Source organism: Ranitomeya imitator, chromosome 1, assembly GCF_032444005.1.
Source record: "Ranitomeya imitator isolate aRanImi1 chromosome 1, aRanImi1.pri, whole genome shotgun sequence".
Taxonomy (NCBI): Eukaryota; Metazoa; Chordata; class Amphibia; order Anura; family Dendrobatidae; genus Ranitomeya; species Ranitomeya imitator.
In genome coordinates, this window is record NC_091282.1 from 556,602,645 (window position 1) to 556,628,338 (window position 25,694).

The 25,694-nt window shown below is 42.0% G+C and overlaps 1 protein-coding gene across 2 annotated transcripts; it reads left to right on the forward strand.

Moving 5' to 3' along the window:
* Nucleotides 1-25,407, forward strand: B3GNT3 (UDP-GlcNAc:betaGal beta-1,3-N-acetylglucosaminyltransferase 3). Of its 2 annotated transcripts, XM_069767763.1 has the most exons (3): nucleotides 1-84; nucleotides 3,854-4,061; nucleotides 22,511-25,407. In XM_069767763.1, exon 3 carries the CDS (start codon nucleotides 22,520-22,522, stop codon nucleotides 23,657-23,659), a length of 1,140 nt encoding a protein of 379 aa, XP_069623864.1. In that variant the 5' UTR covers nucleotides 1-84; nucleotides 3,854-4,061; nucleotides 22,511-22,519; the 3' UTR covers nucleotides 23,660-25,407. The 2 variants fall into 2 exon arrangements, with proteins under 2 accessions (XP_069623864.1, XP_069623863.1); XM_069767762.1 differs by lacking the exon at nucleotides 1-84 and having other exon boundaries at nucleotides 3,633-4,061.
* Nucleotides 25,408-25,694: the final 287 nt, after the last annotated feature.

Genomic DNA, 25,694 nt, shown 5'->3' on the forward strand with positions numbered 1-25,694 from the left:
GAGTGCAAGAGCTCCACGAGAAAGCAGCACAAATGTATCACAAATCTGAAGAAAAGGAACGCACAACCTGGACATCCGATGCGGGTAAGCTTTATTCCAAATGCATAAAAAACATCTTCACGGCCGAGGGTGCAAGGAAAGGAATGCGGCTGGGCTAGACGACGGCCGTTTCGCGAACCCGTTGAAGAGCTAGACCGGCGCGAAACAGCCGTCGTTCTGCCTTCACATTCTTTTGTTCATTCACCCCCGAGCCGTGAAGACTTTTAAGTAATAAAGGTACCTGTCAAGAAGATCGGTGAGTGCTGCCGTTTTCTTTTTCGTGCATCTGGGATATCTGTTCTCTCCTGGCTTAAGCACCCGAGATCTGGGGGCCAGCTGGGGCTAATTAGTCTGGAGCGGAGGCAGGCAGCTGCAGCGGTGGTGCGGTCAGCTGTTTTTCTCTTTTGTGTGTGTGTGTGTGTATATATATATACACATACACATACACACACACACACACACACACACACACACACTACAGACCAAAAGTTTGGACACCTTCTCATTTAAAGATTTTTCTGTATTTTCATGACTATGAAAATTGTACATTCACACTGAAGGCGTCAAAACTATGAATTAACACATGTGGAATTATATACTTAACAAAAAAGTGTGAAACAACTGAAAATATGTCTTATATTCTAGGTTCTTCAAAGTAGCCACCTTTTGCTTTGATGACTGCGTTGCCCACTCTTGGCATCCTCTTAATGAGCTTCAAGAAGTAGTCATCGGGATTGCTTTTCACTTCACAGGTGTGCCCTGTCAGGTTTAATAAGTGGGATTTCTTGCATTATAAATGGCGTTAGGACCATCAGTTGTGTTGTGCAGAAGTCTGGTGGATACACAGCTGATAGTCCTACTGAATAGACTGTTAGAATTTGTATTATGGCAAGAGAAAAGCAGCTAAGTAAAGAAAAACGAGTGGCCATCATTACTTTAAGAAATGAAGGTCAGTCAGTCCGAAAAATTGGGAAACCTTTGAAAGTGTCCCCAAGTGCAGTGGCAAAAATCATCAAGCGCTACAAAGAAACTGGCTCACATGAGGACCGCCCCAGGAAAGGAAGACCAAGAGTCACCTCTGCTTCTGAGGATAAGTTTATCCGAGTCACCAGCCTCAGAAATCGCAGGTTAGCAGCATCTCAGATTAGAGACCAGGTCAATGCCACACAGAGTTCTAGCAGCAGACACATCTCTACAACAACTGTTAAGAGGAGACTTTGTGCAGCAGGCCTTCATGGTAAAATAGCTGTTAGGAAACCACTGCTTAGGATAGGCAACAAGCAGAAGAGACTTGTTTGGGCTAAAAAACAGAAGGAATGGATATTAGACCAGTGGAAATCTGTGCTTTGCCTGAGTCCAAATTTGAGATCTTTGGTTCCAACCACCATGTCTTTGTGCAACGCCAAAAAGGTGAACGGATGGACTCTACATGCCTGGTTCCCACCGTGAAGCATGGAGGAGGAGGTGTGATGGTGTGGGGGGGCTTTGCTGGTGACACTGTTGGGGATTTATTCAAAATTGAAGGCATACTGAACCAGCATGGCTCCCACAGCATCTTGCAGCGGCATGCTATTCCATCCGGTTTGCGTTTAGTTGGACCATCATTTATTTTTCAAATGGACAATGACCCCAAACACACCTCCAGGCTGTGTAAGGGCTATTTGACCAAGAAGGAGAGTGATGGGGTGCTACGCCAGATGACCTGGCATCCACAGTCACCAGAAAAGGGCCAACAAGTAATAAGCATCTCTGGGAACTCCTCCAAGATTGTTGAAAGACCATTCCCGGTGAGTACCTCTTGAAGCTCATCAAGAGAATGCCAAGAGTGTACAAAGCATTCATCAAAGCAAAAGGTGGCTAATTTGAAGAACCTAGAATATAAGACATATTTTCAGTCGCTTCCCCCCTTTTGTTAAGTATATAATTTCACATGTGTTAATTCATAGTTTTGATGCCTTCAGTGTGAATGTACAACTTTCATAGTCATGAAAATACAGAAAAATCTTTAAGTGAGAAAGTGTGTCCAAACTTTTGGTCTGTACTGTGTGTGTGTATGTATATATATATATATATATATATATATATATATATATATATATATATATATATATATATATATTGAATATTTCATTTGAAAGTGATGTGTAAATGACAGAGAATTATTTTATGTAAAAGCTCATGTTAAAATCGCATTGCAAACAGATAGCGATCGCACTGCATTCAGATGTAGATCGGTTGCTAAGTGTGAAAATCACATTGTACTCGCATGACACTCGTTCGTTTTTTCGGTCCTGATGTCAGAACTTTTTTTCACACATATGTTTATGAGCCCTTAAGATGTAACTGCCCATGCACACACATCAGAGAGGAGTCCTTTAGAGTTTACGCACCAGAACATGCATTGTAAATGAATAACCCACTCATATGGGAATCAATATGCTGTAAGATCTTACGGTATATTGTTTACCTATCCTAAAGACAGATCATCAATATAAAATACTGATAATAAATAAAACCCCTTTAAACCCTTAACGACCAGGAGTACTTCAGTTTTTGCATTTCTGTTCATTGCTCCCCTTCTTCTCAGAGCCATAACTGTTTTTTTTTTTTTTTTTGTCAGTATGGTCATGTGAGGGCTTGCTTTTTGCGGGACAAGTCTTACTTTTGAACAACACCATTGCTTTTACCATATTGTGTACTGGAAAAAAAAATTGAAAAAGTGCCGTGAAATTTTTTAAAAACGTGCAATTCCACAATTGCTTGGAGTTTTTTTTTTTTTTTTTTTTTTACCATGTTCACTAAATGCTAAAACGAGTTCATTGATATTAAACGTGTAGGTTTTTTTTTTTTTTTTGGGTGAAAAAAAAATCCAGAGTTTCTAAAATAAATTTTAAAAAAGTGCCATTTTCCGAGGCCTGTAGCTTATCTTTTGCGCGTTGAGCTGATGGTTTTTATTGATACCATTTTGGGATATATACGACCAAAAAATCTTAATTCTGGCAGTTTGATTTTTTTTCTCGTTACGCCGTTTACCGATCAGATTAATTCTATTTATATCTTGGTATATCATGTGTTTTTGAACGCGGCAAAACCAAATATCTGTATTTTTTTTTTTTTTATTACTTTGAGTATGGCAAAAGAGTAGTGATTTGAACTTTTTATATTAAATTTTTTTTTTCTTTTTAAGCATTTTTTTTATAGTAGCTGCTATCATCTGATTGTTGCAGCCCTGCTATGTGTAACAAAAATGCTCATCTGCTATGACCGGCGAACACCGTGGCGCTCATACCACTTTGGCAAAAATAACCAGAGGAGTCTCCTGCAGACCCCAGGTTGTGATGCCAACCCATCGGCACCTAGTAATCATGTGACGGAGGTGCCGATCGGCGGAGCAAAGACGCGCATCCGGTTTGCACAAGTTAAATGACGCTGTCGGTGATTGTCAGCGGCATTTAATTGGTTAACAGCCGCGGGTGGATCGGATGGGTGGATCACCCAGCTGTTGGGGTGACATGGCATCTGATCAGGTCAGCTGTTGTGCTGGAAAGGTGTGGGCTCAGCGCTGGAGCCTGCACCAAAGAGGAGTTAGTGACCTGTGACAAATATACACGTCATAAGTCATTAAGGGTTAATCTCAGATGTCATTAAATGGCTGTGTATATTTGAAAATATTTTCCATACATTACTCACTGTCTTCCATCAAGATTCATATGAAGTGACAGCTGATCCATATCTGAGTCAAATCATTGTTTTGATTTTCACCTTTACAATATTCATATCACATTTAAACTTAAGCATTGATTTTTTTTTTCAGTTTATGCTATATATTGCAGTGGTCCAGGACATAACCAACCAGTTCTTCAAGTATTCCATAGCTCCTCCTATACAAGGTGTTCTGATATGACTATCCCTGATTATCGTCCAAGGGCTACTTGTGAAATCTGTCAGGTTAGGGATTTTCTATTTGTCTCTGGACACTGAAATACATTCTCAACTTTTTCTCTATGGGATAACAGTGATATGTAAGTATGCAAAATTCTACACTGCTCTATTGTATAGCATGGAACAGAAATGTACAGTATTGTTTGGGCTTCCTTACAGAAGACTTTGTGCTTGATTTTTCGTATACTGTATGTATGTTATGTTTTTCATTTTCTGAATGAGTTAATTTCAAAGCAAACAGTTTAGTTGAAAGCTGTGTATAAACAGTATACTTTGGTGTCAGCATCTGTTAGCCAACTTTTTTTTTTTTTTTACCAGAAAAAGGACAGTACAAAGCTTTCTGCTCTAGGGTATATGCACACGTTGCGGATTTGCCTCTGGAATTTTTTTGTGCGGATTCTGCATCTCTTGGCAGAAAACGCAGGTGCGGATTTCATGCGTTTTTACCCCTGCGGATTTCTGGAATGGAATGGGTACAAAAATGCTGCAGATCTGCAGAAATAAATGACATGCTCCTAATTTTAATCCGCAGCGTTTTCCGTGCAGAATTTTCCACACTATTAGCACAGCATTTTTTTTTCCATTGATTTACATTGTACTGTAAATCACTTGCGGATCTGCAGCATTTCTGCGCGGAAAAAAACACTGCGGATCCGCAGTAAATCCACAACGTGTGCACATAGCCTTAGGGGTAATTTGTATTCCACTAACATTAAATAGCATGGGCCCAACTTATTATTGCATTTGCACTTTTTTTGTCTAGTTTTTGGTGTTTTTTTAATACATTTTTTTTTCTAAATCATGTTGTTGTCGTTTTTTGTCTTCCAACCACATCCTGAGTCATTTCATACACAAATATTTTGACAGTTTTTCTGCTGTACTTTAATATCTATCTTCTTCTTAAAATAAACGTTTAACAAAATATACTCACAAGAAAGCTGAACAGATTTAAAATAAAATGTAAATGCTGACAAAAATGTCTAGTACATGTTATATGTTTACTGCTTATTGCAATATATTGAACAAGAGGCACAAGTACATTTAATTTAAATCATTATGCCAAAGCACAGTCAAATACTGTATTAGCGTATGTTGGTAAATGTAAAATAACAAGAATGCAATGATTTGGAAATCTTATAGCCATATTTTATTCACAACAGAACATAGAACACAGATCAGAAAGTGAAAGTTCGACATTTTCCATTTTATCTATCTACTATATAATTGTCTAAGGGTCACTTCCGTCTGTCTGTCTGTCTGTCCTTCTGTCACGGTTATTCATTTGCGGATTGGTTTTGCCAGCTGCCTGTCATGGCTGCCGCGACCAATCAGCGACGGGAACAGTCCGAAAGAAAATGGCTGCTCCTTACTCCCTGCAGTCAGTGCCTGTCGCCCGCATACTCCCCTCCGGTCACCGCTAACACAGGGTTAATGCCGGCGGTAATGGACCACGTTATGCCGCGGGAAACGCACTCTGTTACCGCTGCTATTAACCCTGTGTGTCCCCAACTTTTTACTATTGACGCTGCCTATGCGGCAACAATATTAAAAAATGTAATGTTAAAAATAATAATAAAAAAACAAAACAAACCTGCTATACTCACCCTCCATTGCAGCTCGCGCTGGCCGCCATCTTCCGTTGCAGGTTCCGGTGGCAGAAGGACCTGCCATGACGTCACGGTCATGTGACCGTGACGTCATCACAGGCCCTGCGCGCCTACGCTACAAAGACCTGCCATGACGTCACGGTCATGTGACTGCGACGTCATCACGGGTCCTGCGCTAATACCAACCCTGGGACCGGCACCTGCCGTGGACTACAAGGGCTCCCTCGGAAAGGTGAGTATGTTTATTTTTTATTTTTTCACCTGTGACAAACCTGGCTGGGCAATATACTACGTGGCTCTGTGCTGTATACTACTTCGCTGTGCAATATACTACGTGGCTGGGCAATATACTACGTCACTGGGCAATATACTACGTGGCTCTGTGCTGTATACTACATCACTGGGCAATATACTACGTCACTGGGCAATATACTACGTCACTGGGCAATATACTACGTGGCTGCGCAATATACTATGTGGCTGGGCAATATACTACGTGGCTGCGCAATATACTACGTCACTAGGCAATATACTACCTCACTAGGCAAAATACTACGTGCCTGGCCAATATATTACGTCACTGGGCAATATACTACGTGGGCTGTGCAATATACTACGTAGCTCGGCAATATACTACGTAACTGGGCAATATACTACGTAACTGGGCAATATACTACGTAACTGGGCAATATACTACGTAACTGGGCAATATACTACGTAACTGGGCAATATACTACGTAACTGGGCAATATACTACGTAACGGGCAATATACTACGTAACTGGGCAATATACTACGTAACTGGGCAATATAATAATAATAATAATAATAATAATAATCTTTATTTTTATATAGCGCTAACATATTCCGCAGCGCTTTACAGTTTTGCACACATTATCACCACTGTCCCCGATGGGGCTCACAATCTAGAATCCCTATCAGTATGTCTTTGGAATGTGGGAGGAAACCGGAGTGCCCGGAGGAAACCCACGCAAACACGGAGAGAACATACAAACTCTTTGCAGATGTTGTCCTGGGTGGGATTAGAACCCAGGACCCCAGCGCAATATACTACGTAACTGGGCAATATACTACGTAACTGGGCAATATACTACGTAACTGGGCAATATACTACGTAACTGGGCAATATACTACGTAACTGGGCAATATACTACGTGGCTGCGCAATATACTACGTTACTGGGCAATATACTACGTTACTGGGCAATATTCTACATGGCTGGGCAATATACTACGTCACTGGGCAATATATTACGTGGCTGGGCAATATACTATGTGGGCTCTGCAATATACTACGTGGACATGCATATTCTAGAATACCCTATGCGTTAGAATCGGGCCACCATCTAGTATATATATATAATTGTCTAAGGGGTACTTCCGTCTTTCTGTCAGCAACTTCCGTAATGGAAATCCCGCATCGCTGATTGGTCTCGCCAGCTGCCTGTCATGGCTGCCGCGACCAATCAGCGATGGCCACAGTCCGATTAGTCCCTCCCTACTCCCCTGCAGTCAGTGCCTGGCGCCCGCTCCATACTCCCCGCAGTCAGTGCCCGGCGCCCGCTCCATACTCCCCGCAGTCAGTGCCCGGCGCCCGCTCCATACTCCCTGCAGTCAGCGCCCGCTCCATTCTCCCCTCCGGTCACCGCTCACACAGGGTTAATGCCAGCGGTAATGGACCACGTTATGCCACGGGTAACTCACCACGTTAACGCCGCTATTAACCCTGTGTGACCAAGTTCTTACTATTGATGCTGCCTATGCAGCATCAAAGGTAAAATATCTAATGTTAAAAATAATTTTAAAAAGCCCAAAAACCTGCTATTCTCACTTTCGGTAGTCGGACGATGCTCTCGCGCCTGCCGCCAGCTTCCAGTCCCAGAGATGCATTGCGAAATTAAACAGAAGACTTAGCGGTCTTGCGAGACCACTAAGTGATCTGGGTAATTTCGCAATGCATCCTGGGAACGCAAGATAGCGGCAACCGCGTGCATCGCCAGAGGTTCCCTGGATCTACGCTGGATCCGGCCGGGTGAGTATATAACTATTTTTTATTTTAATTATTTTTTTTAACAGGGATATGGTGCCCACACTGCTAAATACTACATTGGCTGTGTTAGATACGGCATGGCTGCTATATACTACCTGGCCAGTGTTGGATACTATGTGGGCTGTGTTCTATACTACGTCGGCTGCGTTATATGCTACATGGCTGCTATCTACTACGTGGGCAGTGTTGTATACTACATGGCTGTGTTCTATACTGCATGCTATATACTACGTGGCCACTGTTAGATACTATGTGAGCTGCGTTATATACTGCGTGGGCTGTGTGATATACTGCATGGCTGCTAGATACTACATGGGCAGTGTTATATACTGCGTGGGCTGTGTGATATACTGCGTGGGCTGTGTTATATACTACGTTGCCTGTGTTGTATACTGCGTGGCTGCTATATACTGCGTGGGCTGTGTGATATACTGCGTGGACTGTGTGATATACTGTGTGGCCTGTGTTATATACTACATCGCCTGTGTTATATACTGCGTGGCTGCTATATATATAGTATATAGCACAGGCCACATCATATTTGCTATATACTACATGGCTCCTTTATACTACGTGGCCTGTGCTATATACTATGTGGCTGCTATATACATACATATTCTAGAATACCCGATGCGTTAGAATCGGGCCACCATCTAGTTTGAAAATATTCACTTATTTTGAAATTGACAGCAACACATCTCAAAGTTGGGACATTGTTGGAAAAGTAACTGGTACTAATGAAAATCTGCAGGAGGGTCATTTTTTGGAGGAGGAGGAGGAGTTTCTTTATATCTATATGATGCAGCTTGCATGTGTTCACATTGGGAGTGCTGGTTGGTTTTTTTTCTCTTTGTTTAATGTATGGATGTGGCTGCATCCAGACTGATCTTGCACTCCTCCCATTGACCTTGCAGGTGGCGGTAATCATCTCTACTTGCCCATAATTTGTAGGTTTAGCCCAGAGTGACATGTTTGTCCTAAGTTGTAGGCTGGTGGCCCAAGAGTGGCATGTACAGTAGAGTTAGGACCCATCAGAGGGGGATCACCTTGCTGTGGTTGATGGGCACACATGAATTGGCCAATTTATGCGCTAAGAATCTTCATTTTATCTATAACTGTAAGTTTTATGAAAAAAATTTTTTTGAGAATTTTTATGAAAAAATATTTTTGAGTAGTATGATTCATATCGAATATTTGTCTGTGTTTTCACATGGCCTAGATTCATATACATGTGCTGCTGTGTTTCTTTATATCTATATATATATATATAATTTTTTTTTATTTATTTAGGCTGAAAGTGCCCCTCTCGGCATATGCTTGAGTCATTGTCCCCGGGGTTTGGCGGGGGAGGGGGAGTGGCAGCTGTTCATCATACTCGCCTGCTCCCGGCACGTCTTTGCATGTCCCTGCTTCTCCGGCGCCCGCAGCTCTTCCTGTGTTCAGCGGTCACATGGTACCGCTCATTAAAGTACTGAATATGGATGCGACTCTACTCTCATACGGGTGGAGCTACATATTACTTTAATGAGCGGTATCAGTGACCGCTGAACACCGGAATAAGCTGCCGGCGTCAGAGACCATCGCGGAGAAGCAGGGACTGTGCCGGGAGGGTGAGTATAGCGGGGAAGGTGAGCCATGCGATATTCACCTGTCCCCGTTCCACCGCTGCGCGCCGCTCCATCTTCAGCATCCTCTTTCTGTGACGTTCAGGTAAGGGGGTGTAATGACTTGTTTAGTGGCGCAGCGGTGGAACGGGGACAGGTGAATATCACAAGGGCCGGTGTCCCCGTCTGCTCAAGACAAGAGGTGAGTATGTCATATTTTTTTTTTTATTGCACCAGCTGCATATGGGGTAAATGTTTCTGTGGAGCATCTTATGCGGCCATAATCAACCTTTATGTAGCATCATATGGGCACATTTTCTATGGAGCATCTTATGGGGCCATGATCAACCTTTATGTAGCATTATATTGGGCACATTTTCTATGGAGCATCTTATGGGGCCATAATCAACCTTTGTGCAGTATTGTATGGGTTATATTTTTGTATGAAGCATCTTATGGGGCCATCATAAACTTTATGGAGCATTATATGGGGCATACTTTGTATGGAGCATCTTATGGGGCCCATCATGAACTTTATGGAGCATTATACAGGGCTCCTGATTCAATATGGATATTCAAAAATACTTAACCCACTGATGTCTTAATTAATTTTACTTTTATTGGTATCTATTTTTATTTTTGAAATTTACCAGTAGCTGCTGCATTTCCCACCCTAGGCTTCTACTCGAGTCATTAAGTTTTCCCAGCTTTTTGTGGCAAAATTAGGGGTCTCGGCTTATACTCGGATCGGCATATACTCGAGTATATACGTTATATGGATGTCAGTTACAAATACAATTAGTACAGTGTATTTAATTAATGTACATGTATTTTAATTAATAAAAGATTATTTTTTTGGAATAAAATGGCGTGGGCTTCCGCTTAAGTTTCAGAATTAGCAGACGGAAAGCCGACGACTGGGGGCAGATGTTTATAGCCTGGGAAGAGGGTAATACCCATAGAGCTTCCCAGGCTATTAATATCAGCTCACAACTGTATACATAGCCTTTACTGGCTATTAAAATGGGGGACCACCGCCCAAAAAAAAATGACGTGGGGTCTCCCTATAATTAATAACAAGCAAAGGCTATGCAGACAGCTGCAGTCTTATTTTAATAGCCTAGGAAGGGGCCATGGATACTGCCACCCCCCCCCCAGCTAAAAACATCAGCTCTCAGTCGCCACAGAAAAGACGCATCTCTAAGGTGCCCCAATTCTGGCACTTAGCCTCGCTCTTCCCACTTGCCCTGTAGCGGTGGCAAGTGGGGCAATAGTTGGGGGTTGATGTAACCTTTGTATTGTCTGGTGACATCAAGCCCCGAGGCTAGTAATGGAAAGCCGTCAATAAGATGCCACCCTTACTACCCCCATAGTCACATTGTAAGAAAACGCAGACACCCCCAAAAAAGTTCTTTAATTGAAAGAAAGACACAGACTCCTTTAATAATCTCAATTAAACCATACTTACGAACTCGCCTAATTCCACCTAAGCCCTAGATCTCCTGTAATAAAAGTAAAATAAAAAAACAACAATATACCATACCTGTCTGTTGTTCTGTCACATGCCGTAATCCATGTCTGGGGATAAACAGTTTTCAACCTGGACGGTGCCAAGATGCGACCGTCCCGGCTGAAAACCACTGGTGAATGAGCTGCTGGAGGGCGGCTTTAGTGACTAGCAGTGACGCTCCCACCCGGCCTGAACTACGGTGACCTCTGGACCATGGAAAAATGCAAGTTATGAGGTCATCGTAGTTCAAGCTCAGTTTCTTCACAGCAGATCACCGTGAGAATTGTTGCTGATATTAATAGCCTGGGAAGCTCCATGGGTATTACCCCCTTCCCAGGCTATAAATATCTGCCCCCAGTTGCTTGCTTTCCCTCTGCTGGTTACGAAAATTGCGCAGGAGACCACGCCATTTTTTTCCAAGAAATCTTTTATTAAATAAATGTACAGTAATTTGTACACACACTGTACTAATCGTATTTGTCACGACATCAATACATCTACCTGTTCTATTTGTATTTACTGTATGCAATCCATCTGTTAAATCCTGTCGGCTCCTGCAGTGATTTTACAGAGCCCGGACGATTAATTTCATATATATATATATATATATATATATATATATATATATATATATATATATATATGTATATATATATATATATATATATATATATATATATATATATATATATATATATATATACACTGTTTTAAACTCGAGTATAAGCCGACCAGAGTATAAGCCGAGGCACTTAATTTTGCCACGGAAAACTGGGTAAGCTTATTGACTCGAGTATAAGCCAGTTATGTATTGTCCCCCTCATCCCTGTCCTGCTATGTGTGACTCCCCCCATCTTGCCCTGCTCTGTGTGGCTCGCCCTGTCCTGTCCTGCTCTGCTCTGTGTGGCTCCCCCGGTCCCCTCATATGCATGGCTCCCCCATCCTGTCTTGTATGCATGGCTCCCCCATCCCATTATGTATGCATTGCTCGGCTCCCCCGTCCCTTTCTTGTATGCATGGTTCTCTCCTTCCCATCTTGTATGCATGGCTTGAGTCCCATCTTATATGCATGGCTCCGCTCCCCCTGTCCCATTCTTGTATGCATGGCTCCCGCTGTTCCATCCTTGTATGAGTGGCTGGGCTCCCCCATCCCATCCTTGTATGCATAACTCCCTCCCCCCCCCCCCATCCCATTCTTGTATGCATGGCTGTGCTCCCTCGTCCCATCTGGTATGCATGGCTGGGCTACCCCCACCCCACCCCCGTCCTTCCCTGTCATACACACCCTCCTGGTGCCGTCGCTGCATGTCCCTGCATCTCCATTGTCCCAATGGCAGCTCTTCCTGTGCTGAGCGGTTGCGTGCTAGCGCTCATTAAGGTAATGAATATGCACTCCCCGCCTATGGGAGTGGAGACACGTGCATATTCATTACCTTAATGAGTGGTACCACGTGTCCGCTCAGCACAGGAAGAGCTGCCGATGCCGGGACAACAGAGATGCAGGGACGTTCAGCAACGGCGCCAGGAGGGTGAGTATGATGTCACAACCGCTGGCTTTCTGGACCATGACTCGTGTATAAGCTGAGGGGGGGGCATCTTCAGCACTAAAAATGTGCTGAAAATCTTGGCTTATACAAAAATAGAAAAAAAAAAAAAATATATACACACTATATAATTGTCTAAGGGTCACTTCCGTCTGTCCCGGATATTCATTGGTCGCGGCCTCTGTCTTTCATGGAATCCAAGTCGCTGATTGGTCTCGCCAGCTGCCTGTCATGGCTGCCGCGACCAGTCCCTCCCTTCTCCCCGCAGTCAGTGCCCTCTCCATACTCCCCTCCGGTCACCGCTCACACAGGGTTAATGCCAGCGGTGACGGACCGCATTATGCCGTGGGTTACGCACTCCGTTACCGCTGCTATTAACCCTTTGTGTCCCCAAGGTTATACTATTGATGCTGCCTATGCAGCGTCAATAGTAAAAAACTCTAATATTAAAAATAATAATAATAAAAAAAACCTGCTATGCTCACCCTCCGTAGTCCGAGGATGCGCTCGCGCCTTCCGCCAGTTCATGGTCCCAGAGATGCATTGCGAAATTACCCAGAAGAATTAGCGGTCTCGCGAGACCGCTAAGTCTTCATGGTAATTTAGCAATGCATCCTGGGAGCGGAAGATGGTGGCAGCCACGCACCCATCGCCACAGCGCCGTTGGATCCCAGGGGGTGAGTATGTAACTATTTTTTATTTTAATTCTTTTTTTTTTTTTTAACAGGGATATGTGCCCACACTGCTAAATACTGCATGGGCTGCGTTGGCTACATGGCTGCTATATACTACGTGGGCAGTACTATATACTACATGGCTGCTATATACTACGTGGGCAGTACTATATACTACATGGCTGCTATATACAATTCACATAGGTTGCCCCTCAGTAGAATACCCCTGAATTGGGGATATAAGTACCACTAGATACTAGAACATAAATCACATAGTTTTGGTGATAATACTACACAGCAATCCCAAAACAAAAGGTACTTTCTAATAAAATATAATTTATTATACAAAAATAAAACATACATAGACATCAAATGACAAAAAATATATAAACACAAAATCACAAAAATTCACAAAAAAAGGGTACAAAGACCATTAAAAAGAGGGACATATCCATAGGAGAACCACTAAATACTATGATGCTGCGGTGCTGTGAAGTAAAGAGAGGCAAAATACCTCACTAATAGAAAAAGATCATAGTCTAGTATGGACCATATGTAGTATCATGTGTTCCTGTCTAAATTTTTAGACCATCCTATATTGTACAAGTGACACATATGGTACTCTAAGGGGAGAAACCCCTATGACTAAAGTGATAAGTGCCGATATCGGCATAAAAAGATGTTAGTTACCCGCAGTATGCAATGTAGTCTCTCCTCGGCGTCCCTCTGCCCCAACGCGCGTTTCACTGACGGCTTCTTCAGGAGGCGTGTCTAGGCAGGGGGATAGCCGGTTTATATACGCAAGGGAGCTATTCTCATTGGAGAAAACATAAGCAATAGGTGGGTCCTTGGTGCAGTCACTTCCGCTTTAGCCCTGCTACCAGTGCACATCGCGCGTGCGCGGAAAAGTCCCCGCAAACATAAAGGTGCATATATACATAGTAACAGTCTGATCACCCCAGTTGAAATGCTGCTGGCGTTGCGCATGCGTGGGAAGTTACCGCACGCACCAGTATATGCGCGCGGAAATCCCCGTAAATACTATAACCGGCCATAGCGCGTGCGCACTTAATGCCAAAATGTAACAGGCATTGCGCATGCGCAATAAATCCCCACCATATAAACAGCAACCGTATATCACGCACGCGCCAAATGCCGTACATCGAAGTATGCTTCTAAGGTGAGTATAGAGGATTAACCACGGAGATGTTTAACAGCACAACCGCTAAAAATGTGATACAGCGCTATAAATGTGATTCGGCTCCGCTACACTAGAGGTGACTACAGCGGAAACCATAATATACAACCAATGGACCAACCTATAAATGTATAAGGAGCAATATCAAAACTGAAAATAATAAAAGGGGAGGAAATACAGCAGCCCATATGACAATGTCACGGCTACAATAAAAATTACCTGGATGGATATCATAATGTGAAACTAATGGATCAAACTAAAAATACTGAAAGTGCAAAACTAAGCTACGGATAATAAAAGGAGGAGATACAACGGCACATGTACCAATGGTAGACTGGTGAAAAAACGGAGATGAGTCGCAGACAGGCGGTATCCAGGACCCATCATCAATTTGATGACAAGGACCATGGAAGCGCCAGTGTCCGTCCCCCATCTCCTACCAAAGTCCACACATCGAGGCATGTGCTCCACTCCTAATAAGAAAAACTGAATTAGATTGTAAGGCCGAATAAGACCGACATAACACAATAATTTCATGATTAGTGATGATAACGTAAAAAACAATCTTTTGCCGTTATATAAGAGGAATTAATGCAAAAAGTGCCATGTGCTAAAGTGCTTTAAATATCTTACTCAAGGTTAAACTGTACTAAGCTGAATGATTACTGATATAATCCATATAAACCATCATATGATGGTACATATATATAAGAATGGCACCTAATTAGTGCACTCAAATGTGACATATAGGTGCTGGGTAAATTACATATTAGTGCCCTATTTTTGCATACAGTGTTGGGTAGACAACATATTAATACCCTATTTTAACATATGATTAATAATTAGCAACAGTACTAAAAAACAACCACAAAAAGAAAAGAGAAGAAAAAATAAACTAAAAAGGGCTAAAGGAAACCCATAAGTGAGATACAAAAATTGTCTCACAACATCAATTTATTGCTTCCATGGTAACTGTAGATGATGTTTTGAACCCGATAGTAGTTGGATACGATAATAGTTGGATCTGATAGTCCTCCTTTTCCAGAATTGTACTTTGCTCCTGATATACTCCATATCAATCAAAACATCCACATGCGTAACAAACAAGATGAAATTACTAGAATAAAAAACACATAATTAGTAAACATACATTACGAAAACACTTAATAATACATTTAATAAAACCCCTACCTAAAACTACCAGCAATAACATAATACTCATAATTGAAGGTGAATCAAGGTACCTATAAGAATGCTCCAAACCCGAAGCTTTCGTTAAGCCCCTCTGGTGTGAGAGTGCCCAGTCTATATATCCACTGGCATTCTTTTTTTGCTAGTCTCTTTCCAATGTCTCCCCCTCGAGGTCCCAAATTGATGGAGTCAATACCCTTAATTTCAAGTAGTTTGGAATTACTCTGATGGAATCTCTTAAAATGCCTTGGAAGGGTTTTGAGCGCACTATCATCATTGTTAGTTTTGGCCTTCTCTATATCCAGGCAATGTTCTCTTACCCTAATTTTCAACTCCCGGCTGGTCATGCCAATGTAGATTTTCTTGCTCGCCACAGCGCCGTTGGATCCCAGGGGGTGAGTATGTAACTACTTTTTATTTTAATTCTTTTTTTTTTTTTTTTTTTTTAACAGGGATATGTGCCCACACTGCTAAATACTGCATGGGCTGCGTTGGCTACATGGCTGCTATATACTACGTGGGCAGTACTATATACTACATGGCTGCTATATACTACGTGGGCAGTACTATATACTACATGGCTGCTATATACTACGTGGGCAGTACTATATACTACATGACTGCTATATACTACGTGGGCAGTACTATTTACTACATGGCTGCTATATACTATATGGGCAGTACTATATACTACATGGCTGCTATATACACTATGTGGACAGTACTATATACTACATGGCTGCTATATACTAAGTGGACAGTACTATATACTACATGGCTGCTATATACTACATGGGAGGTACTATATACTACATGGCTGCTATATACTACGTGGGCAGTACTATATACTACATGGCTGCTATATACTACGTGGGCAGTGTTATATACTACATGGCTGCTATATACTACGTGGGCAGTGTTAGATACTGCGTGGGCTGCGTTATATACAACGCTGCGTTATATACAATGCATCTATATATTCTACAATATGTATGTATGTATGTATATAGCAGCCACATACTATATAGCACAGGCCACGTACTATTTGTATGCTATATACTACATGGCTCCTATATACTACGTGGCCTGTGCTATATAGTATGTGGCTGCTATATACATACATATTCTAGAATACCCGATGTGCTAGAATCGGGCCACCATCTAATATATATATATATATATATATATATATATATATATATATATATATATATATATATATATATATATATATATATATATATATATATACCACAAAAAACTGGGAAAGCTTATTGACTCGAGTATAAGCCTAGGGTGGAAATGCAGCATTTACCGGTGAATTTAAAAAATAAAAATAGATCATTATTTCCCCATAGCTGTGCCATGTAGTGCTCTGCACCGTTCATTATTGCCCCATAGCTGTGCTATATAGTGCTCTGCACCGTTCATTATTTCCCCATAGCTGTGCCATATAGTGCTCTGCACCGTTCATATTTCCCCATAGCTGTGCCATATAGTGCTCTGCACCGTTCATACTGCCCCATAGCTGTACCATATAATGCTCTGCACCATTCATACTGCCCCATAGCTGTACCATATAGTGCTCTGCACCGTTCATACTGCCCCATAGCTGTGCCATATAGTGCTCTGCACCGTTCATTATTGCCCCATAGATGTACCATATAGTGCTCTGCACCGTTCATATTGCCCCATAGCTGTGCCATATAGTGCTCTGCACCGTTCATACTGCCCCATAGCTGTACCATATAGTGCTCTGCACCGTTCATACTGCCCCATAGCTGTGCCATATAGTGCTCTGCACCGTTCATACTGCCCCATAGCTGTGCCATATAGTGCTCTGCACCGTTCATACTGCCCCATAGCTGTGCCATATAGTGCTCTGCACCGTTCATACTGCCCCATAGCTGTGCCATATAGTGCTCTGCACCATTCATACTGCCCCATAGCTGTGCCATATAATGCTCTGCACTGTTCATACTGCCCCATAGCTGTGCCCTATATGCTCTGCACCGTTCATATTTCCCCATAGATGATCATATTTCCTCCACATAAATCTGTGCCGCTGCTGCCGCTGCAATAAAAAAAAAAGCAATACTCACCTCTCTTGCTTGCAGCTCCCAGCGTCCGGTCCAGGCGTCTCTGCGCACTGACTGATCAGGCAGAGGGCGCCGCGCACGCTAGTATGTCATCGCGCCCTCTGACCTGAACAGTCAGCGGCGCCCGGCGGCTGGAACGTGGGCAGGTGAATATGCGATACTTACCTGCTCCCGGGGTCCGGCTCCATCTCCCGCACAGCTGTCTTCGGTGCCGCAGCTTCTTCCTCTATCAGCGGTCACCGGCACCGCTGATTAGAGAAATGAATAGGCGGCTCCACCCCTATGGGATCTCGGCTTATACTCGAGTATATACGGTGTGTATATATATATATTATAGGATTTTAACATGAGCTTTTACATACAGCAATTCTGTCATTTACACATCGTTTTCAAATGAAATATTCGTCAAAATATATATATATATATATATATATATATATATATATATATATATATATATATATATATATATATATATATATATATATATATACACAGACTAGATGGTGGCCCGATTCTAACGCATCGGGTTTTCTAGCAGGGCTGTGGAGTCGGAGTTAGTTTTGGTCGGAGTCGGTAGAAATGTTCCGACTCCAGCTTTAAAAAAAAAAAATGTATTAACCCCTTTCTGACCTCGGACGGGATAGTACGTCCGAAGTCAGATCCCCTGCTTTGATGTGGGCTCCGGCGTTGAGCCCGCATCAAAGCCAGGACATGTCAGCTGTTTTGAACAGCTGACATGTGCCCGTAATAGGCGCAAGCAGAATCGCGATCTGCCCGCGCCTATTAACTAGTTAAATGCCACTGTCAAACGCAGACAGCGGCATTTAACTACCGCATCCGGCCGGGCGGCCGGAAATGACGTCATCGCCTACCCCCGTCACATGATCGGATGTCGGCGATGCTTCTCCATTGTAACCATACTTACCAACGACTTACCAACGATCACGGCCAGGTCGTATCGCTGGTCGTGATCATTGGTAAGTCGTTTAGTGTGACTAAAGCTTTAATTCTTGTGTGTCACTGTTCTCCACTGCCCTTATCTAATCTTATACTTGGTTAACCTCATGCTGCCCCAACCCCCCTACTTACAATGCATGAAACTGAAAGTGAAAATGTGTTGCAAATTCTTAGTAGTAAAGCTCCTCCTCTAGACTAGATTTTTGGTGTGGGTCTTCCAAGCATCTCACAACTACTACTCAGAAGAGGAAGACTGTAAGAAGTGGTCTGATTACTTATATGATGGTGAGAAACTGAATAAGCACGATGTTAATATTTGACAACAGTAAATTTATTATTACGAATTGGCCATTTATGAAGGAGTCGGAGCCGGAGTCAGAACCTGATAAAATCCAGGAGTCGAAGTCGCAACTGTGGCTTACCAACTCCACAGCCCTGTATTCTAGAATATGCATGTCCACGTAGTATATTGCACAGCCCACCTAGTATATTGCCCAGCCACATAGTATATTGCCCAGTCACGTAGTAGATTGCCCATCCACATAGTATATTGCCCAGCTACGTAGTATATTGCCCAGTCACGTAGTATATTGCACAGCCCGCGTAGTATATTGCACAGCCCGCGTAGTACAAATGGTGGATGCCGCGTCAGAGAGCACTGCAGCTCCAGGAATCTTCCTATTTGCACATAGCAGGTTTGCCTACAACAACCACGCTGAACTAATTTTAATATATGATCGTGCACCGATTATAATTCCCGTTACCGGCTTTTACTTAATAACCTCCTGTAACTGATGAAGGTCACAATTGACCGAAACGTTTTCCTGTATTTACTACAATAAATTTTTCCTGCTGCATCTTACCTAAAGTTGAGTGCTAGGTCTCTTACTATTAACTTGCAGCCAGTTGACATGGATTAAAGTTGACTCAACCTCTTTCCTGTGTCCTTGTGTGTACCACATTGAGCATGGAGAAAAGAATACCAAAGAACTGTCTGAGGACTTGAGAAACCAAATTGTGAGGAAGCATGATCAATCTCAAGGCTACAAGTCCATATCCAAAGACCTGAATGTTCCTGTGTCTACCATGCGCAGTGTCATCAAGAAGTTTAAAGCCCATGGCACTGTGGCTAACCTCCCTAGATGTGGACGGAAAAAAAAAATTGACAAGCGATTTCAACGCAAGATTGTGCGGATGTTGGATAAAGAACCTCGACTAACATCCAAACAAGTTCAAGCTGCCCTGCAGTCCGAGGGTACAACAGTGTCAACCCGTACTATCCGTCGGCATCTGAATGAAAAGGGTCTGTATGGTAGGAGACCCAGGAAGACCCCACTTCTTACCCCGAGACATAAAAAAGCCAGGCTGGAGTTTGCCAAAACTTACCTGAAAAAGCCTAGAACGTTTTGGAAGAATGTTCTCTGGTAAGATGAGACAAAAGTAGAGCTTTTTGGGCAAAGGCATCAACATAGAGTTTACATGAGGAAAAAAGAGGCATTCAAAGAAAAGAACACGGTCCCTACAGTCAAACATGGCAGAGGTTCCCTGATGTTTTGGGGTTGCTTTGCTGCCTCTGGCACTGGACTGCTTGACCGTGTGCATGGCATTATGAAGTCTGAAAACTACCAACAAATTTTGCAGCATAATGTAGGGCCCAGTGTGAGAAAGCTGGGTCTCCCTCAGAGGTCATGGGTCTTCCAGCAGGACAATGACCCAAACACACTTCAAAAAGCACTAGAAAATGGTTTGAGAGAAAGCACTGGAGACTTCTAAGGTGGCAAGCAATGAGTCCAGACCTGAATCCCATGGAACACCTGTGGAGAGATCTAAAAATGGCAGTTTGGAGAAGGCACCCTTCAAATATCAGGGACCTGGAGCAGTTTGCCAAAGAAGAATGGTCTAAAATTCCAGCAGAGCATTGTAAGAAATTCATTGATGGTTACTGGAAGCTATTTGTCACAGTTATTTTGGCTAAAGGTTGTGCAACCAAGTATTAGGCTGAGGTTGCCAATACTTTTGTCTGGCCCATTTTTGGAGTTTTGTGTGAAATGATCAATGTTTTGCTTTTTGCTTCATTCTCTTTTGTGTTTTTTCGTTTAATACAAATTAAATCAAGATGATAATACCAAAGAATTTGTGATTGCAATCATTTTCAGGAAGAAACAGAGTATTATCTGACATAATTGCAGGGGTGTCAATACTTTTGGCCACAACTATAAACATATAAACATATATATAAACACAGGGGAACAATTTGAAAAACATTTTCTGTTGAGTCAGGTTTTTGAGCTGATTTATACTAAAATTGGCATGCTGATTCCAAAAATGTAGTCAGTTTTTTTCTAGAACGTCAAGTTTTTCCCACACAACTTACCTGCCAGAGAAGCACAATTGCACTGATATCTGTAATAAGACTTGTTATCTGATTACAATTCGACTCATATACAGCTACGTGGCAACTTGTAAGAGTAGTCACAACTTTGTCATGCCTATTTCTTATATATTTCATTTTTTGTTCATATTTGTGCTATTTAAAAAAACAAAACACTTTTTAGGTACAGTAGTTTACATAGTTTTGAGAAGACAAAAATCCTATAGTTCAAAAACTTGACGTGATAGAGAAAAACTGAGATCATTTCTGGATTCAGCATCCAAAAATTAAGAACAGTTGTCTGACCTAACTCTTAAAAAATTGTGTTCCCCAGTGTAATGCATGTATGTGTTTTGAAGAATATTTCTTTTGAAAACAATTTGTAAATGACAGATAATTGCTGTATGTAAAAGCTCATGTTAAAATCGCATTGCAATTAGATAGCAATCGCACTGCATTCGGATGTAAATCGGATGCTAGGTGTGAGAAATCAGATTGCACTCGCATGACATTCGCATTACACTCCTGCGACTCTCGGCAGGTAGACTCGGATCGATTTTTCATACGGTAAGTGTGACTCTGGCATAAAAATAAATTTGCAAAGACTTTGAATATCCAACCATGTACAGTATATATAAGATCATCAAATCTTCCAGATACTGGAGAAATTCATGTCCACAAGGGTCAATTCCTTCAGTTTAGATTACTTGCTCCTGATCTATGGGCCCTCAGTCAGCACTGCATTAAAGGGGTTCTCCCAGCATGAAAATAATGGTGCCCCTCATAGAATTCAAACTGTAGACTGTCTTAGTCACATGTCACGCTGGGATGAAGACATACAGCTCCCGAGAACTGTGTCTCATCTGACAAGCTGTGTCACACATACCTCAGTCAGTGGCCAGGAGCACAGCTATGATATGTGAATAAATATTTCTCTTTCTCACTGAAAACAAAGGGGGTTATCTCCTGCTTCATCATTCTCCAATGTTTATTTGTTTTTCAGTTAGGTGCAGTCAGTCTCCTGTTATAAAGCAGTTAGACCAATAGAGGAGTCTGAAGCTCAATATCTCCTCTCTGTGCACAATGTGGATTAAAACATATTTCTTCACACATTCCTGCCATCCTCATGGCCACCAAAGAGGTATGTGTGATACAGCTCTTGTCAGTGGAGACGCACATCTCGAGAGCTGTATGTCTTTAGTCTGCATCTGGTCCTCAAATGTGACTAGGACAGGATCTAGTTTGAATTATATCACGGACTCCATTTTATCTCATACTTGGAGAAACCGTTTTAAAAGCAGGCAACTTTTTAAAAATATGTTGCTGTGATCAATCTAAAGGAGTGACTTTGTTTTATCAAATGAAATGGAAAAATGTCTAACTTTCACCCTCTGCTCTGTATTCTATGTTCTGATGTGAATAAAATATCAATGAAATTTCCAAATCATTGCAATTTTGTTTTCTTTACACTTTACACAGTGTCCCAGCTTTTTTTGGAATTGGGGTTGTATGAAATAGACTGACATTTGTAACAAACTTCATTTGAAGGCCCTTTACATTTTTGCACATTGTCCATCAATGTATAATGGCAGTTTTATATTCAAATTATTTGTAAAAGTTTTCCACCAATGCTTTTTTCAAGTAATGTGTGGCATTGTCCAATAGCTTGACTTGTGTTTTTTCTTTTTTTTTGTACTTGCAGAGAGTCACTATGAGGCTATCTTTTGTCAAATTAGAAGGCATTCTCCTGTTAAGTGTGGGTTTTGTTGGACTTCTGTTTATCATGCGTGGAGGTGGAGATGAACCAACCACATTAGACAAAGAGGAGCAGAAGATTGCTTTTCCAATCCACCTTAGTTCAGTTGAACAAAAACTTGAGTGGCTCCCTGGATGCCAGGAGAACAAATCGATGCAAAGCATTGAGGGATTTTTAAATCTACCACAACATATTAAGGATTTCTTGCTATATAGACATTGCAGGAGTTTTCCACAAATCCATAACTCACCAAAAAAATGTGGAAGTGCAGCAGAATCTAATAACGTCTTCCTTCTCATTGCTATAAAATCATCACCAGATAACTATGAAAGGAGAGCCATCATTCGTCAAACATGGGGGAAGGAAACCAGTTATGAAGGTGCTCACTTGAAAAGGATTTTTCTCTCTGGAACCTCAAATAATTATCGAGAGGACAGACATTTAAGACAGCTTCTTAAAATTGAAAGTGAAACATATGGAGATATCCTACAATGGGACTTTCATGACACATTTTTTAATCTGACTCTAAAGCAGTTTCTATTTCATATGTGGCTTCAGGAATACTGTCCAGGTGCAAACTTCATTTTTAATGGAGATGATGATGTATTTGTAAACACTTTTAATGTAATAACCTACCTACATAGTCATAAGGCAGATAAACACCTTTTTGTGGGACAGCTAATAGCTAATGTTGGACCTATTCGTGAAGCTGGAAGCAAGTATTATGTACCTGAACAAGTTACTACATCTAACTCCTATCCAATGTACTGTGGAGGTGGAGGAATTCTCATGTCCAAATATACTGCTCATGTCATAAATGATAAATCTCAGGACATCCAGCTATTCCCTATTGATGATGTTTATCTAGGCATGTGTCTGGAAAAGGCTGGCCTTGTCCCAGCCTCTCACATGGGCATGAGGACAGTCGGGGTGCATGTACCGTCTGCCAAACTGGATTCATTCAATCCTTGTTATTATAGAGAACTTTTATTGGTGCATCGTTTTATACCATATCAAATGTTAGTCATGTGGAAAGCAATTCAAGATCCTCAACTTGACTGTGGTCAGAAATTGTCTATTTATTTAGGCACATAATAGGAATTGTCGTTGGTAAAACAGCCAAGTAATAACGTTGTTTAGTTTATGTTGTATGGTTTTCTCAATGGAGAAACTGATGTAAAAGCTGTATTTATGTCATGCGCTAATTTATTTTTTTCCCATCAAAAATATAATTTAACTAAACTTAAAACTTAATCTTAATTTATGTATTTATTGCCCTTTATTGACCGCGAGCCAAAATAATCTTTCATCTGCCAATTTTCCATTAAACCACGTAAATATCGTGAAATAATCTTACATCTGCCAATTTTACATGAAACCGCGTAAATATCAGTTAATCCCATAATGGCCACAGAACATGTGCGACAGCTGTCTTCTACATCTATATGGAACAGACTTAGGAACTGAGCCCACTGTATTAGGGCTCTTTCACACGTTCTTATATTTCTGGTAATGGAAATACCAGTACCAGAGCTATCCGTGTGTTACATACTGTACAGTGGGTACGGAAAGTATTCCGACCCCTTTAAGTTTTTCACTCTTTCATTACAGCCATTTGGTAAATTAAAAAAAAGTTCATCTTGACTGAAAAAAAAAACAGAAATGTAGAAATGTTTGCAAATTTTTAAAAAAAGTAAAATAAAAGCTGAAATATCACATGGTCATAAGTATTCAGACTCTTTGCTCAGTATTGAGTAGAAGCACCCTTTTCAGCTAGTACAGCCATGGGTCTTCTTGGGAATGATGCAACAAGTTTTTCACATCTGGATTTGGGGATGGGGATCCTCTGCCATTCTTCCTTGCTGCTCATTTCCAGGTCCGTCGGGTTGGATGGTGAACGTTGGTGGACAGCCATTTTCAGGTCTCTCCAGAGATGCTCAATTTGGTTTAGGTCAGGGCTCTGGCTGGGACAGTCAAGAATGGTCACAGAGTTGTTCTGAAGTAATTCGTTTGTTGTTTTTGCTGTTTGCTTAGGGTCATTGTCTTGTTGGAAGCCCGGTGAACCAATTCTGAGGTCCAGAGCACTCTGGAAGAGGTTTTCATCCAGGATATCGCTGTACTTGGCCGCATTCATGTTTCCCTCAATGACAACCAGTCGTCCTGTCCCTGCAGCTGAAAAACACCCCCAAAGCATGATGCTGCCACCACCATGTTTCACTGTTGGGATTGTATTGGGCAGATGATGAGCAGTGCCTGTTTTTTTCCACACATACCGCTTAGAATTATCACCAAAAAGTTCTATCTTTGCTCATCAGACCAGAGAATATTATTTCTCATAGTCTGGGAGTCCTTCATGTGTTTTTATTTTTTTTTAAGCAAACTCTATGCGGACTTTCATATGTCTCGCACTGAGGAGAGGATTCAGTCGGGCCACTCTGCCATAAATGGCCAACTGGTGGAGGGCTGCAGTGATAGTTGACTTTGTGGAACTTACTCCTATCTCCCTACTGCATCTGTGGAGCTCAGCCACAGTGATCTTGGGGTTCTTTACCTCTCTCACCAAGGCTCTTCTCCCACGATTGCACAATTTGGCTGGACAGCCAGGTCCACGAAGACTTCTCCCAAACTTTTTCCATTTAAAGATTATGGAGGCCACTGTGCTCTTAGGGTACCGTCACACTATAACATTTCGATCGCTACGACGGTACGATTCGTGACGTTCCAGCGATATCGTTACGATATCGCTGTGTCTGACACGCAGCAGCGATCAGGGATCCTGCTGAGAATCGTACGTCGTAGCAGATCGTATGGAACTTTCTTTCATCGCTGGATCTCCCGCTGTCATCGCTAGATCGGTGTGTGTGACACCGATCTAGCGATTTAGCGATGCGATCCAGCGATGCGTTCGCTTGTAACCAGGGTAAACATCGGGTAACTAAGCGCAGGACCGCGCTTAGTTACCCGATGTTTACCCTGGTTACAAGCGTTAAACTAAAAAAAAACAAACAGCACATACTTACATTCTGGTGTCCGTCAGGTCCCTTGCAGTCTCTGCTTCCCGCACTGTGACTGCCGGCCGTAAAGTGAAAGCAGAGCACAGTGGCTGTGCTTTCACTTTCACTTTACGGCC